The following is a 17,446-nucleotide window of genomic DNA, read 5'->3' as shown; positions in this document are numbered from 1 at the left end:
CGTGGGCAGTAACAAAGACCCAACGCAGCCAAAAATAAATATAAATAAATAAATTTATTGAAAGAAAAAAAAGAAGCTGTGGTCCATCCAGACAATGGAATATAATTCACTGATAAAAAGAAATGTGGTATCAAGCCATGAACAGACATGAAGGGTGGGGGAGACGTGGAGCAACCTTATATGCATATTACTAAGTGAAAGAAGCCAATCTGAAAAGCTATGATTCCAACTATATGACACTCTGGAAAAGACAAAACTTCAGACACAGTAAAAAGATCCGTGGAAGCCAGGGATTAGGAAGGAAGGAGGGGTGAGTAAGCAGACCACAGTGGATTTTTAGGGCAGGGAAACTATTCTGTATGATACTGTAATGGGGGACACATGATATTATACATTTTTCAAAACTCATAGAATGTATAACACCAAGAGTCAACCCTGATGTAAACCATGGACTTTGCTGTAAAGCATGGACTTTGGTGGCTAGTGATGTGTCAGTATAGGTTCATCAGTTGTAACAAGTGTACCACTCTGGTGGGTATGTTGATAGTGGGAGAAGCATATGGAGGAGCAAAGAGTACATGCGAACTCTTGTAGTTTCTGCTCGATTTTGCTGTGAACCTAAAACTTCTCTAAAAAATAAACTCGGGCTTCCCTGGTGGTGCAGTGGTTGAGAGTCCGCCTGCTGATGCAGGGGACATGGGTTCGTGCCCCGGTCTGGGAGGATCCCACATGCCGTGGAACGGCTGGGCCCATGAGCCATAGCCGCTGAGCCTGTGTGTCCGGAGCCTGTGCTCCGCAACGGGAGAGGCCACAGCAGTGAGAGGCCCGCGTACCGCAAAAAAAATAAATAAATAAAGTTGATTTAAGAAAAAAAAGGAACTCAGTGGATGAGTTCAGTATCAGAATGGAGGAGAGAAGAAAGAAGACAGAGGAAAGATGAAGTGAACTTGAATATAAGTCAAGAGAAATAATCCAATCTCAAAACAGAGAAATTTGGGCTTCCCTGGTGGCGCAGTGGTTGGGAGTCCACCTGCCAATGCGGGGGACGCGGGGGACGCGGGTTCGTGCCCCGGTCCCGGGGAGATCCCACATGCCGTGGAGCGGGCCGCTGAGCCTGTGCTCCGCAACGGGAGGGGCCGCAGCGGTGAGAGGCCCGCGTACAGCAAAAAAAAAAAAAAAAAAACAGAAATTTTTAAAGATTTTTAAAAAATGAATAGAGGAAAATAGGAGAGTAGGGAACTCCAGAGCTCTGTCCCTTTACAAAAACCTGATGAGCTGGCAAAAGCTGTCAGCATCATTTTTTTTGCAGAACTCTGGAGTCTAGTCAAAAACCTACAACCAGGGGAAAGCTTGATGAAGAGAGAAGCTGTTGCTTTGCAGTAAGAGACAGCTGTGGTGATTTAAATTGCCTACGTCCCACATGCTATACCCCTATTTGGTGCCAGCCACCAGGACTGCACCCACATTCCTGGTGCAGGAGGCTAGTGCCAGAGGGAGCAATGCAGAATTTCTCGAAGAATTCTCTAAGAATTGTGGTTGTAAGTTCCAGCCCATCCGGTGGCTGTCTGAAGGGCTTGACTTTATTTTGCCTGACTCAAGCATTTCTAGGGCTAAGGTGACAGCCTAGGAGGCTTTTGCTGTATGCATTTAAAGGCAGAAATATTGGCTGTGGCAGCCTCGGGCTAGGGATAACAGTTGGGACAAGCAACAAACAGACTGAAAACCCTGGGAAACAGCAGGCAGGGAAAAGAGATATGTGGGGGTAAAGGGGCCTTTAAAGGCTCCCATGTATACCAGGGAATCAGGTATACATAGTGTCAGGGGTGGGTACATGCTCAAAGAAGGCCTGAGAAGACTCCAAGCTTTTACCTCTGAGTGGCCTTCAGGCTCTGTGCAAGCTGTGAGTGAAGGCTAAGGCAGAATTGTAAGCAGCGTGGCTGAGCATTGAAGGAGTGCTCCAACATAGAACCAATCTGCCAAGACTGGGCGAGTATTTTCTTCTCTTCTTTCCTTTTCTTTTTCCATTGAAAGAAACTCTGTCAAAATACCAGGTGACCCCCAAGTTAATGGAACACAGACTTCACATCACAAACAATACAGACTTAACCAAAATAGTTTGGAGAAGTCACAAAACAAGCAAGCAGCAATAGCCTACAACAAACAGCAAAAACAAACCCTGAAGAGGGGGGAAATCTGATTTCCAGGGTTGTCACATTTAATATTAAAAATCTCCACGTTTAAACAACAGAAAATTACAACACATGCAAATAAAGTATGGCTCATTCACAGGGGGAAGGAAAGAAACTAATAGACACTGTCCATGAGGACACCTAGACATTTAGACTTACTAGACAGAAACATTAAATCAACTCTCTTAAATATGCTCAAAGAGCTAAAGGAAGTCATGGAGAAAGAACAAAGGAACCAGGAGAACATGTCTCACCAAATACAGAATATTAGTAGAAATTATAGAAATGAAACAAATAGAAATTCTGGAGATAAAAGTACAGATAGATCAATTGACATCCAGTTTAAGAAGTGAAAAGAGAAAAGAAGGAAAGAAATGATCCAAACCTAACAGACCTATGAGACACCATCAAGTATACTGACATATACATACCCGGAGTCCCAGAAGGAGAAGAGAGGAAGAAACAAAAAGACTATTTGAAGAAATAATGGCCCAAAGTGTCCCAGATTAGATGAAAATCATAAATCTAAGTATCCAAGAATCTCAATGAACTCCAAGAAGCATAAACCAAGAGAGATTCGCAGGAAAACACATAGTCAAATTGTCAAATCCCAAAGACAAAGGGAGAATCTAGAAAGCAGCAAGAGGGAAGTGATTCATCACATACAAGAGATACTGTGTGTAATTAATAGCCCATTTTTCTTTGGAAACTGGAAGCCAGAAGACAGTGGGATGACATATATAAAGGACTGAAAGAAAAGAACCGTCCATCAATAATTGCATATCCGGGAAAACAAAAACAGAAAGAGCTCATTACTAGTAGACCTGTGCTACAAGAAATGCTAAAGGGAGTCCTCCAGGCTGAAATAAAAGGATAATTGAAGCCATATGAAGAGATAAGGAACACAACAGTAAATGTAGCTACATAGATACATATAAAAACCAGTAATACTGTATGTCTGGTTTATAACTCCTTTTTTTCCCTACATGATTAAAAGATAAATAAAGCAATAATTATATATTTATGTTAATTGACCCACAATGTATAAACATGTAATTGGTAAAAATAACAACATAAAGGGGGGAGATGGAGTTTTAAAGGATCAGAGTTTTTATGTATTGGGTTGGCCAAAAAGTTAATTTGGGGTTTTCCATAAGATGTTATGGAAAACCCCGAATGATCTTTTTGGCAAACCCAATACTACTGCAAGTATCTTGGTTCTAATTCAAACCTGATTCTTACAAAGTTAAAATGCTAATTGTAACCCCAGGGTTACCCTAGTATTACGGACTGTATTGTGTCTCCCCAAAATTCATATGTTGAAGCCCTAGCTCCCAATGTGGATGGTATTTGAAGATGGGGCCTTTGGGAGGTAATTAGATGAGGTCATGAGGGTGAGGTCTTCATGATGAGATTTATACCCTTATAAGAAGAGACCAGAGTGTGCTTGTTCTCTCTCTCTCTTTTCCCCACCATGTGAAGACAGAAATAGAAGTAGGCCTTCTGCAAGCTAGGAAGAGAGCTCTCATCAGAAACTCATTGCCAGTATCTTGACCTTGACCTTGGACTTTTCAGTCTCCATAACTGTGAAAAATAAATGGCCGTTGCTGAAGCCACACAGTCTATGATATTTTGTTATAGCAGCCAAGCTGACTAAAACATCCAGGAAATAACCTTTTTTTAAGTATACAGAAAAGGAAACAAGATGGGAGTCAGAATAGTAAACTAGAAAAAAAAAAATCACTCATAGAACGAGGCAGTAGTGAGGGATAAAAAGAAAATTGAGGAATAAAAAGAAAATAAGACATAGAGAAAACAAATAGCAAAATTGCAGAAGTATATCCTTTCTTATCGATAATTGAACTGTAAATGGATTGAACCCTCCAATTAAAAAGAAGAGATTGGAAGAATCAATTTTTAAAAATGATCCAAATATATGTTGTCTAAAAGAGACTTACTTTAAATCCAAGGACATAAATAGATTGAAAGTAAAAGGATGAAAAATAAATTCCATGCAATAAAAAAATGCCAAAAGAGACCTGGGATGGATATACTAATATCAGACAACATGGACTTGAAGTCAATAATCGTGATGAGACAAAGAAGGACATTACATGTTGACAAAAGGGTCAATATATCAAGATATGCCAGTTATAAACATATATGCCTCTAACAAAAGAACCACAAAATATATGAAGCAAAAAACTGACATAATTGAAAGGAGAAATAGTTTTACAGTAACAGTTAGAAACTTCAGTACCCCACTCTAAAGAATAGATAAAACAACAAGCCAGAAGATCAGTTGAAAAATAGAGGACTTGAATGATGCTATGAACCAACTGTATCTAAAAGACATCTAGAGAAGACCCTACCCAAAACAGCAGATTGCATATTTTTCTCAAGCACATGTGGAATATTCTCCATGATAGATGGTATGTCAGACAACAAAAACAAATCAAGTCTCAATAAATACTAAATGATCGAAGCCATAAAAATCAATCCTATTTCTATGTATTAGCAATGTAGAGTTGGAAACAGGATTTCTAAAATGCCATTTAGAATGGCTCTAAAAAACTAAATATTTATACCTATACTTAGGTATAAATCTAACAAAACAAATATAGGATGTGTATGGCTGAAAACCTCAAGATGCTGAAGAGCTAAATAAATGGAGAGAAATACTGTGTTCATGGATTCAAAGACTCAAAGGAGTAAAGATAAGAAATTGATCTACAGATTTAACTCAATTCAAAAAATTCTGGCAGGACTTGTGAAGACACAGACAAGCTGATTCTAACATTTATATAGAAAGTTAATAAATAAGAATAGCTAAGATACTTTTGGAAAAGAAGAATAAAGTTGGAGAAATTATACCATTTGATTTTTTAAGTCCTTTTATAAAGTTAGAATAATTTAAACAGTGTGGTATCAGTAAAGGAAGAGACACATAAATCAATGAAACCAAGTAGAAAGTCCAAAAGTAGATTTACCCAAATATGACCTTTGATTTTTAACAGTAGTGCAAAAGAAATTCAGTGAAGAAAGCATAATTTTTTTCAACTAATGGAACTGGAACAATAGGATACCCTTACATAAAACAAAACAAAACACCTCTACCTAAATATGCTAGATTATACAAAAATTTACTCAGAATGGATTATTGATCTAAATGGAAAAATGAAACTATATAAAACTTTTAGAAAAAAAATAGAATAAAACTTCTGTGACCTAGGGTTAGACAAAAAAGTTCTTTCACATGAAACTCTAAAACAATACAAAAAAATTGAACGTTATCAAAATTAAAATCTTTTGCTGCATGAAAGACACAGTCAAGAGAATGAAAAGACAAACTACATACTGAGAAAAAAATATTTGTAAACCATGTATTCAGTAGAGAACATGTATCAAGGATTTACCAAGAAATCTCAAAACTCAACACTACGAAGACAACCCCACTAAAAAGTGGGCACTGAACCCCCATGTTTGAATAGGCACTTCACCACGAGGAGATATAGATGGCAAATAAGTATGTGAAAAAGTGTTCAACATCATTATCCACAATGCAAATTAAAATTAACAATGAGATACCATGACAAACCTATTGGAATGACTAAAATTATAAAATACCGACAATGCTAAGTGCTGTCAAAGATGCGGAAAAATAGCAATTCACGCGCATTGCTAACGGGGATGCAAAATGATATAATCATTCTGAAAAGCAGTTTGGCAGCTTCCTACAAAGTTAAACACACCACATGACCCAGCAATCCCACTCCTGGGTATTTACCCAAGAGAAATGAAAACTAATATTCATGCAAAAACCTGTACACAAATATTTATAGCAGCGGTATTCACAGTCATCAAAAACTGGAAACAAACCAATGTCCTTCAAATAGAGAAACAAACTGTGGCACATATATATAATGTATATAGACATTACTATTCAGCAATTAAAAACAAATAAGCTATTGGTACAAACAACAACCTCGATGAATCTCAAAGGTGTTATGCTGAGTGAAAGAAGCCAATCTCTAAAGGTAACATACTATATGATTCAATTCACATGATATTCTCAAAAGATAAAACTATAGCAACAGAAAACAGATAATGATTTTTATGAGTTGCTCGTGGGGGAGCTTTTGATTAAAGACAAATAGCATGAAGGAGTTCTTCGGGTTATAGAATTTTTCAATATCCCAATTGTGATGGCAGTTACACAGATCTGTACATGTGCTAAAATTCATAGAGCTAAACACCAAAAACGTCAAAAATAAGAAAAAGAAACATATATAGCCAACGTCTTAGCACACAAAGGTGCACAATAAGTGTTTGTTGGATCGAATTACAAACAATGTTGAAGATCACTACTGCCCATGTTTCACCCTGCCCCAACATAGTTGAAATTATTGTGTCCACTGGCTGATTATGTGTGTGTAAGCAAGAATGAGGTTGTCCTGGAGAGAAGACAAGTCAGTTAGAGACAAACTTCAGGATACTTTCACCATCATGGACACAGTTATCTTTAAGGTCACCAGGTCCAAAACTCTCATACACAACACAATCCTTTGGAGGAAGACTATAATAAACATGTGTTAATTGTTTCACTAACTGCTACTCCTTTCCTTTTTCTTAACACCTCCAGAATCTCCCCAGGTGGGATTAAGCCCAACTCCAAATTTAGAAATGGCTTCTAATTACATTAAAGCAATCAGTCTTTTATTTTCTTTGACCCCTGTGATTGACTTAGTGGTTGGCTCCAGGAACTAAGAAAGGCAATTGAGGCCAACTGGACACTATTTCTGGATTACTGTGTGCGCTATGATGTAAAATCCCTTTTTTTGTTGGGCTTGAGCCTGGAACCGTGTCACTCTAAGGACTGGTTACCATCTTTCAGTGATAAAGAGAAAATCCACTGAGAGAGCAAGGAGGCAGAGAAATGAACTGAGAGTGAAAAACTGGTTCCCGGCCATAACATTTTCCCCTCCAGTCCAGTTTCCCACTTAACTAGGTGATAAAAATACCAGACCCCTTCCCAGTCCTGCTAGCCCAAATCTCTAGGGAAGTCCTGGAAAACTTAGTCACACCTGGAGCTAGCTCTAAGGTTGGAGTTTTCAGGAATATAGACCAATAAATTTCTTTTATTTCAGAGAATTTGTGGTAGGTCTGTTACTTACCAACCAAAGCATCCTAGCTGACAGAAGCCAGCTAGATTTGTTTCCTTTTATTTTTAAAATCATTTCTTTGCAGAGAAGTAAGCATAAGATCAAAATGGGATATTATTTACATGCCTCTGATAAGTTCAAAGGACAACCTCAATTAGGATTTCCAGAACAACCTGAAAAAAAAAACAGGTTGAGAAATCTCTCTTCCCTCCCACTGCTCCTCCCTCTGGCTCTCCTTTCTTTGATTAAATAGGCATTAGGACACCTTTTCAAAAAGGCTTTTCTGTGGTGTTCAGAAGCATTTCTAGAAATTGAAACCTCAGACTTTCCAAGATGTACCTCAGTGCTGCATATCACCGCATACCTCTAAGTGATGGAAACAGCATTCCTATCATCGGTCTTGGTACCTACTCAGAACCTAGATTGGTAAGCTTATCTCTCTCTGTTTTTTTTTTTTTAATTAACACTTTCCTAAAGGATAATCTGTAATTCATTTTGAATGGATTTCATTGATTTAATTATTGTAATAATGAATGCAACCTTGAAGGACTGCTGTTTGGCTGAATAAGTACTGAGCCAATGGTTAAACTAAATCAGTTTATGATTTTAAAGTATCTTGGCTTAAAGAATGGGACCTTTCTGCTTCCTTGACTAAAATTCAGCCTGAATGCTGGTTATAAGGTTGAACTGAAGTACGTAAAATTTCTGAGTTTATGATTTTTTTAAGTTCATATTTGAGAATTTTTAGTTCAGTCCAACAAAACATTTAGTGAAAACCTACCATGTATGAAGCACTAGGCTATAGAAGCTTCAAATATGAAGAGAATAGTGTCTCTGCTGTCTAGGGATTAAAAATCTAATAGAGGAGACAGACTCTAATAACTAATTAATCATAGAACAATGAAGAGTAAATGCTGTCTGAGAATTTTAAACAGTATCTCTCTGAAAACACAGGAAAGGGAATAGTTAGATTTGACCATGAGAACTGAAGTGGGTTTCCATTAAAACACAGAAAAGCTTCTACTTGTAAGAAAAATATCTTTCTGCTTTCCACATTGCAATTCCACATTTAATGCTAATTACCAGAATAAACAGTGGTTATATCTAGAAATGCTACTGAAATTTGAATGATCATGTGTGAATGAACTCTGTTAAACTAAGTATAAGTTAACTAGGCAGAGAAGCAGAGCTGAGGCAGGACATTGTAGGCAGAAAGAGAAGCACAGAGGCACAAGGATATGAATCTGATTATGTCATGCCTCTGCCTGACACGGTTAAGTGTTAAAAAAATTTTAGCTATTATTATTGTATGCATTTACATCTCCATGTCCTCTGATGCACACACACACACATATATATATATAAAAATATATATATACACACACACATACATATATATATATATATATACATATATATATATATATCCTTTCATTCACTTGACAAGGATTACCTGAACACCCAGCACGCATACTATACTGAGAATATAGAGCCGAACAAGACATGGTCTCTTTCCTGATGGATTTTACATCTTATAGGGAAGATTGCACAGAAAATTTTAGCTATTATTATTGTAGTACTCTTTGTAGTACTTTATAGTACATGCATTTTCTAATTTAATCCTCACAACATTATGAGAGAGATACCATTTTACAGATGAGAAAACTGAAGCATGCCAAGATAAAGTAAAATGTCCCAAACTTATAATGGTGAGGAAGAGAACTGGAATTTGAACCAATGCAGTTTTGGCCCAGGTCCTATCCTCTGAGTCCCTATACTATATTACCTGTTATAAATGTATGTTATGTCAATGCAGCTGCATATTTCTATGACTTTCTATATATATTTCTATATATGAAAGTATCTAGGAATATATATCCAGAAAGTACCTAGGATGGATGGATAGATAGATAGATAGATAGAATGATACATCTAGGATATGAATCTAATTATGTCATGCCTCTACTCATTTCAATGACTATCAATTATATGGCTCCTTGCTTGCACATCTATCATTCTATCTATCTCTCTGTCTCTCTATCTGTCTCCTGGAACTCAGTGGGGCTCAAAGTGCTGCATCTACCAATAAATATTATTAAGTGCCTGCTATGTGTCTAGTAATATTAAATGCTACAGGATGGAGACATTCCAAAGCATTCATGTGTCATTTCCCAAAAAGAGTTGTAACTCACTTCAGAAGATAAGACATTACTGCAGTTAGAGAATATGGCATTCGAGGAATATTATTAGAAATGAAGATTGTGCATGCACAAACCACATTTGTGATCAGAAATACAGAACTAAAGGTATGTCTCACAAAATTGGAAACTCTAATGTGAAGAAAAATGCCCACCATGGAAGATTTGGGGGAGGGGTATAGGCAGAGCTAGGTTGAAGGGGAGACGGGGAGTGGGGAGGGTGGAGTATCTCCCAGCTGGAACACTCAGCAGTTTCTGTTCAAAGCCATACAACTGACAACTCCCTCACCATCTACCCAGGGCTGATGAGACAGACACTAGGAGTACCCATGCCCAAGTCGGTCACCAGGAAATAAAAGTACCGAATTAGATTTAACGTCAGAATCTTAGTCCTAGAGATGAAATCTGATGCCAAAATTCAGTCTTCTCTCCTCAGCGTGCCTGAGGTGCTTTTCAAAACCTTTCATTCCACAAGAGATGGAAGGAGAATGACAGGCTGAGGTAACTCATTAACTGAAATGCTTCACATTTCATGTATATAATCAAGTCAGTCAATATTTGTCCTGGGATCCTGTTCCATTTTGATACAGAAGTTAGCAGGCGCCAGGGGAAGATTTAGGCTTGTCTTCAGGGGGAGTCGGGGTAGGAGCAGAGATGAAAGGCTGAGATAAGGAAGACTAACAATAACCTCTCCTCCAGCATCTGCCCATTTGAGACTCCACTGTCACACACGTGACGATAGGAACTGTAGAACAGCAGCCCAGAGGAACATTATTGTGCAGCTGTGTGAGTCCAACCAGCCTAGCTTCTCCTGACTTACAAAGATTTTTTTTCTCTTAATATGCCCAACTTTCTTATTAAGGTGTTTCATGCCTGTGGAGTCAGGGAATTTGAGATGGAACCAGCATTTAGTAGCACCAGGCACTCTGTGCATTTCCTCACTTGACAATCACTAACTAATGAAAACTGAACTGTACAAATTATCTATGCACCATTTCCCTAGGACAGAGTCCCAGAATATTTTCATACAGGGATGAAATAGTCTATAATAGCCTCCCAGCAAGTCTCCCTTCTTCCTGTCTCTCTCCCTATATCGCTGTCTGAGAAAGTCCGATAGGCAAGAGTTTTGAATCTTGTTCGTTTTTCTGCTTTGATAGAAATTAATTTGGTTTTTAGCCCATGAGTTAATAACCAGTATTTATCAAAAACTTCAAGTAAAACTCAAGAATGTTACCAAGTGTGCAAATGACACAAATCTGAGACCAATGGTAAATATTTTGGAAAATGGGCAATAATTCAGTTCAATAAATATTTATTGTGTGCCTACCACGTATGAGGCATTTTTCTAGGTAACACAGGGATTGAAACAATGGACTAGAAACAAAGGATTTGAAATCCGTGAGTGACTGAAGGCAGAAAAAATAAATACACTTATAAATAAAATATAAAGAAAAGCTGAAGTGCTTGTCCAAAGATGAAAGTAACAGTGAACAAATCTAGTTATGGGGTAGATCATGAAACACCAAGCTATAGGGCAGGAGCAGCCTAGATTGGGGTTGTAACTGATCCAGTATCCCTTCCTGGGTGGCTCTGGTTAAGATTTCTATAGCTGTAAACAGTTTTCACACTCTGAAGAGTGAGCCAAAGGCTTTGTATGTGGGGCAAAGGAGAGGTGAAGTCCAATCTCTTGAGTACTAAGGAGGAGGCTGAAACATCAAGGGGCCACTGTGATGCAATTTTGTAGTAGGGAAGAGAGATTGGTGTCAATTCTGAATACATGGGCAAGTGAGAATTTATAACCAAGGTGCAGGGTTGGAATCTGTGGGTAGAAAATTACTAAGAGGAAACATCAGGAATACGGGGCCATTCTGGCTAAACTGACCTAACAGGATTCTTGCTGAAGACAGGGTGGGGTGACTAGACATCTCCTGGGGCATGGTGGAGGAGGAGGAACCTGATTTGATATCAAGCGTGATCAGATATGGAGGGTGAGAGGTTGTGGTTAAACTGACTTAGCAGGATTCTTGCTAAGCTTGGACAGAGCAGAGATGAGTATGAAAGTCCATGTTGGAAAAGAGTTCAAAAGAACCTGATTAGAGTTTGGTCCATGAAAGAATCTTTGTCAGAGTTGAGGATGTTCCCACAGTCTCTACCTAAAGGGACCAGGGACCAGGCAGGAACCGTAAATAAGTGGCCCTAGAGAGCCAAGTCTATTTCTCAGTTTTGTTCTGCTTTCCCATTTTGATAGTAGATATAAGTGCAAGAAATGCTTTCTTCTTCTTTGCTACAAAACAAAAACAAAAAAACACAAAAAACATGTGCAGGTAACACTTAGGAGACGATTGATGGTACAAAACACAATAAACAGAGTACCAGGGATTCCACTCACCATTCTAAATGAAGATGGTAATTTCTCCACTACAGCTAATTGTCATGCATAAACAAAAGTCCAGTGTGGCCTGATCTTCTCACATTTTTCAAAGAATATTGTAAAGTAATTAATAATTTTTAAGTAATGGTAACACTTATATTTTTGTAAAACGCTATATGAGCTAGTATTTTAAGAGTCAAAGAAAACAACTCAGCTGGTGTTTGTTTTTACTTTTAGTAGAGTGTGTATCCTGAGTTCTTTGCAGTACCTGTGACCCCTTCACACTCACACTCCTGCCACAGAAGCCTTGGCTCTTAGAAAGCAAATACCAAGAACTGACTTCTGCATTTTATATCATTCCTCTCCAGAGGCAATGAATGCTGCACATCAAGCTACAAAAAATGGTTTGCCGGGGAGGGGGGGGTTGGGGGGGTAGATGGTAACAAAAAAATACCAGGGAGAAAAAAGTAGGTTCATATTTCAAAGCTATTACCCTGCCAACGTTAAAACGAATTAAAATGAGAAGAGGCAAAATACATAGAGATCAAGTGAGATGGCTTCTCTAATAAATCAGGCAAAAAATAATAAGAACTTAAACTTGGTCGGTGGCTGTGAAGAAAATAATTTGGCTGGGGCCTAAAAAAGAAGTAACTTGGCTGAAGGATACAAATCATGGGGTAGACTCTACAAAGCTTGGCAACCAATTGGAACCAAACAAAGGAGAACAAATAGTAGGTCCAAGGCCACAAATGGATGTTTCATGCCCAGGTTACTACATTCTTTGGATCTAAAGTTTTGAACTTATTTGAGTCACTTACCTTTTATTTTTGATCTACTTCCTTATTTTTTTAACATTTAAAATTTTGAAATATATAGAAGGGTGAATACTTTTAAAGCTAACATCTGAGTAACCACCACACAGATCCAAAATTAGAATATACCAACCCCCAGAAACCCTCTGTGTCCCCTTCCCAATTCAAAACCATCTCTCCCTCAAGAGGTAATTTATCTTCTAACTTTCATGGCAATTATTTTCTTGCTTTTTTCTAAAGGTCATATAACTTTTTTCAGGTAGATTGCCTATCTCCTCTTCATTTAGTTGTTCTTGTGGGGTTTTTTCTTGTTGCTTCATTTGCAACATATTTCTCTGTGTTCTCATTTTGTCTGACTTTCTGTGTTCATGGTCTTCTTTCCACAGTCTGCAGGATCATAGTTCCTCTTGCTTCTGGTGTCTGCCCCCTGGTGGGTGAGGTTGGTCCAGGGGCTTGTGCAGGCTTCCTGTTGGGAGAGACTGGTACCTGCCCTCTGGTGGGTGGAGCTGGGTCGTGTCCCTCTGATGGGCAGGGCCATGTCCATGTCAAGGGGTGTGTGAGCTCAGTACAACTTTAGGCAGCCTGTCTTCTGATGGGTGGGGCTGTGTTCCTATCTTGTTGGTTGTTTGGTGTGAGGCTTTCCAGCACTAGAGTGTGCAGGTTATTGAGTGGGGCCGGGTCTTAGTGCTGAAATGTGGACCTCTGGGAGAGCTCACTCCAATCAATATTCCCTGGGGCTTCCGCTACCAGTGTCCTTGCCCCCACAGTGAGCTATAGTCTACCTTCACCTCCCCAGGAGACCTGCCAAGACCCCTAGGTAGGTCTGGCCCAGGTCCCTATGGAAGTACTCCTGTGTGCTGGATCCCACTGCACGTGAGACCTTGTGTGCACCCTCCAAGAGTGGAGTCTCTGTTTCCCCCGCCCTGTGGAGCTCCTGCACTCAAGCCCCACTGGCCTTCAAGGCTAAATGCTCTGGGGGTCCTTCCTCTCAATGCCAGACCCTCAGACTGGCACAGAGGGCTATTTTTATGTGGGAACATCCCTGTGTAGCCTGCATAGGTTTAATATTTTTTGGTGTGAGGGCTCTTTTTAGTATAGATGTCTGCCACCTCTTTCCTCAGTGTATGCTGGCTGTTATCCCTTTGATAGGAGGTGTGACTGATGTTGTGGTGACCAGAACCTGCACTGGATATTGAGCAGGGCCTCCCCTTTGCTCTCTGGTTGTCACTGCCCTGTCAGGGGTGGGATCTGCTACCTAGTCGTCGGAGTAGAGTCCCCCAGATCTGTTTCTGAGCTGTGTTTCTGATCTGTGGTGTGAGGTAGGTGGGACTGGAGCATTCCTCCCCTGGAGCTGTTCACCTATGGGTGTGCTCTGTTGTGTCACCTTCACCTGTTGTACAAGCTCTTAGATTACACTGTTGTTGGTACTGCTCTCGTCTCCACCTTAACCGTGGGAATGCCTGCAGTTGGCCCCAGTGTCCCTCAGACATTGTTTTCACCAGGCCACCAGCGCAGATCCACTGAAGTCATGTCCCAGGATTGCAGTAAGCATGGATCTGGACCCGCTGTGTGCACTATGGGGGCAGCTCAGACTCTGGCCTGGCCCGACCCCCTGTGTAAGTGCCCACAAAGTCTACAGCTGTTAAGCTAGGCCCATCTTGGCTGCAGGAGCAGCTGCTGTCCATTTAGATGTTCTGCAGGCACTTAGCTTACAAAGCTGGTCGCAGGGTCATCAATTCGCAGATTGTGCAGCTGCGAGGAGAGACTTCAGCTTTTCTTCCTTAGTTGTACAGCCCCTGGGGCTCAGCTGTGGTTTCAGCACCACCTCTGCATGTGGGCCACCCACAGGGGTCTGCTCCCGAGGCTGCCCTGGAGCACACAAGTCCGCCCCGGCGAGGAGGGGGTTGTGGATGCAGCAGCAACGGGGGTCACAAGAGCTCCTGCCCTGGCAGGAGCCCTTCCCCATGCCCAGGGAGGCAGGGGCCTCATGTGGGGAGAGAGGCTGCAATGGCAGTCCTGCCCCTTGCAAGTCACTTAACAATGGTGCTTCACTTCTATGGCGGTCTGGGTTTCCTCTACAAGCGTTCCTAGTTGTGGATTTCCTCACTTCCATCCCCTCAGGCTGTCTCCGCACAGTCAACAGAAGTCTTCTCCCCGGGTCTGCTCTCCAAACCCCACATTTTAGCACCCAGCCCCCATACACACTGGCGACACACCTTTCAGGCTGGGGCACACAGGGCTGTGGCGAGGACCATCTGTGTAGGTCTCACTCTGTCCTGCCTGCCACAGACAGGTTGCTGGGCTCTCCTCTCGTAGCCCCCAAAGTTCCCCTTCTGTCCCAACTGATCTCCTCGCTGTGAGGGGGCTTCCCCGGGTGCGGGAACCTCTCCTCACCTTCAGCTCCCCCAAGGGGTGCAGGTCCCATCCCACTTCCTCTCCTCTTCCTTTTCCCTTCTTTCTTTCATCCTACCCAGTTACACAGGGGTCTTTCCTGTCCTTTTAGGTGTCCGAATTTGTCGTTTTCGCTATAAAACGATGTATGTGCCAAGTGTCCTGATTAAGAATGATTAAAGAAAAGACACATTTCTCTTCTCCCCCAACCCAACCCCCCTATCATTTTAGACCCCTAAGGGGACCTGTGCAAGATCAGTGAAAATTGCCATTGACACGGGGTACCGGCACATTGATGGCGCCTACCTCTACCAGAACGAGCACGAAGTGGGGGAGGCCATCAGGGAGAAGATAGCAGAAGGAAAGGTGCAGAGGCAGGATATCTTCTACTGCGGAAAGGTGAGGTCTTCCCTTCACCCTACACGACTTACGTTCATGGTGGGTCTGACGTCTTTTCTCTGCTGAAGAATATTGAACTCACCAAACCCTGCAGGCTTGCAGGATCTTAGTTCCCTGTGTCCCCTGCAGTGGAAGTACAGAGTCCTAACCGCTGGACTGCCAGGGAAGTCCTGAGGAGTGAGTTCTTAACTGCCAAATTCCTCAATCTTGCCAAGGATTTAGGGACTAATTAGCCCCATGAAGTTTAGGGAAAAGTTCTTTCTTCATACTTGGGCATTGATTTAAGACAATACGGAAGAGCCAAATCAAAGAAAGTTGATTTGAGGAGTGAAGGGAAGTAAGGAGGTGGTTCATGTTATAATAAGCATGTGTCAAAACTTCTTTTAAAAGGAGGCAGCGTTTTCTTCTGTATATGCCTATTTGTCCATAGATCACTAATTTTTTTTGAGATATAATTCATGTACCATAAAGTTCACCATTTTTAGTATATTCATAAAGTTGTTCAACCATGACCACTACCTTTTCCAGAATATTTTTATCACTCCAAAAAGAAACCTCTTACCCACTAGTAATCACTGCCTATTTATCCCTCTCCCCCATTCACTGGTAAACACTGATCTACTTTCTGTCTCTTTAGTTTTCCTATTCTGGACATTTCATACAAAAGGAATCATACAATATGTGTTCTTTTCTGTCTAGCTTCTTTCACTTAGTATAATGTTTTCTACTTTCAACCATGTTGTAGCACATATCAGAATTTCATTTCTTTTTATGGCCAAATACTATTCCATTGTATGGATATACCACATTTTGTTTAGATCACTACCTTTTGAGAAATTGAAATCTCCAGAAATCACTATCCATTGAAGAGCAATCAGAAAGATAAAGCACCATGATAAAATGAAAGCCAGTGGAAATATAGGATACATATTTACAGGCAGCCTTGCAGGAATAAAACTGTATAACTTTAGAGAACTTGTAATACAATTCTCCTAAGTTTTCTAAAGAGAACAAAATGGTGCTTCTGACTTCACTCACTCCCCAGACCCCGTCCTCCCTACTCCTTTCCAGCCTCTCCAGGAGTTTGCAGTTTCCCAAGTCACCAGCCACTTATGGGCTATGATTTCAAGGGGCCATGTAGAGCCACTGTCCCAAAATATCAGCCTGAAGCTTCTTACTTTATTATAGCTTTACAGCCTGATTCCTAAAGATTTTGTTATTACAGAGTCTCTCATTACAACTCACCAAGCGTTTCTGGGGAAAAATAAACTTGAACTCATATCCTGAGGACCTGAGCCAAAGAATCCTGCCCAAAGCTGGAAATATTTTTGAATTTATTAAAAAAAAAAAAAAAAACTTTCATTCTTATCTCCTTGGAAAACCGTTAAAGCTGTTGGAATACCTATCATGATGAAAAAATTGAACTGAATTAAATCACCTATTTCATTTCATTTCAAGGCTTGATATGAGTTAACATTTACAAAGCACTTAAAGAGTACCTAGAACTAGTACTGCCTGTCTGTTGAATAAAAATAGATTAAAACATAAAACAGAATTTTCAGTTAGATGAGATTTCACCAATACACCAAAAGGACCCACAGTAACAACAAAAACACGTTTTTCTCTACTCTCACATTGTCTTCTCTATGCTCTGAAGGCAAGAAAAAAATTATTGTCCAACATAGGAAAAAAATCAAATTTTGCTAATTTTGCTTGCTCTTAACTTGTGGCAAAATATGTACATAAATTCAAAGCTTTTTCTCCCAAAAAATATGTAAGCAAATTTGATGCTCCAAGAAGATGTATTCATTTATCCTGAAGCTCTGGGTACCCTTCAGCATCCCATGTTTTACAGACCTCAAGGGTACACATGCTCCAGTTTGACAACCCAAGGCTTAATCTTTCATTACCTAACACTTTAGAG

At 40.2% G+C, this 17,446-nt stretch overlaps 1 protein-coding gene across 12 annotated transcripts in view; it reads left to right on the top strand.

The window, feature by feature from the left end:
• Positions 1-17,446, top strand: part of AKR1D1 (aldo-keto reductase family 1 member D1) — a 96,578-nt gene that overhangs the window by 44,396 nt on the left and 34,736 nt on the right. For 5 of the 12 annotated variants that reach the window (XR_003431862.1, XR_003431863.1, XM_027101787.1 and 2 more), the window contains exons 1-2: positions 7,588-7,777; positions 15,355-15,522. The exons of 1 other annotated variant lie outside the window; for it this stretch is intronic. Coding sequence is in view for 9 of the 11 variants with exons in the window: in XM_027101787.1 (XP_026957588.1) it covers positions 7,685-7,777; positions 15,355-15,522 (261 nt within the window). In the remaining 2 variants the exon portion in view is untranslated. Of the gene's footprint in view, positions 1-7,587; positions 7,778-15,354; positions 15,523-17,446 lie in introns of those variants that run through there. 6 more of the 12 variants (XM_027101790.1, XM_027101796.1, XM_027101797.1 and 3 more) reach the window with 4 other exon arrangements.

This window comes from Aethalodelphis obliquidens, unplaced genomic scaffold (assembly GCF_003676395.1).
Source record: "Aethalodelphis obliquidens isolate GAN/ISIS:26980383/991018 unplaced genomic scaffold, ASM367639v1 scaffold5, whole genome shotgun sequence".
Taxonomy (NCBI): Eukaryota; Metazoa; Chordata; class Mammalia; order Artiodactyla; family Delphinidae; genus Aethalodelphis; species Aethalodelphis obliquidens.
This window is presented reverse-complemented; position numbering and strand designations above follow the sequence as displayed.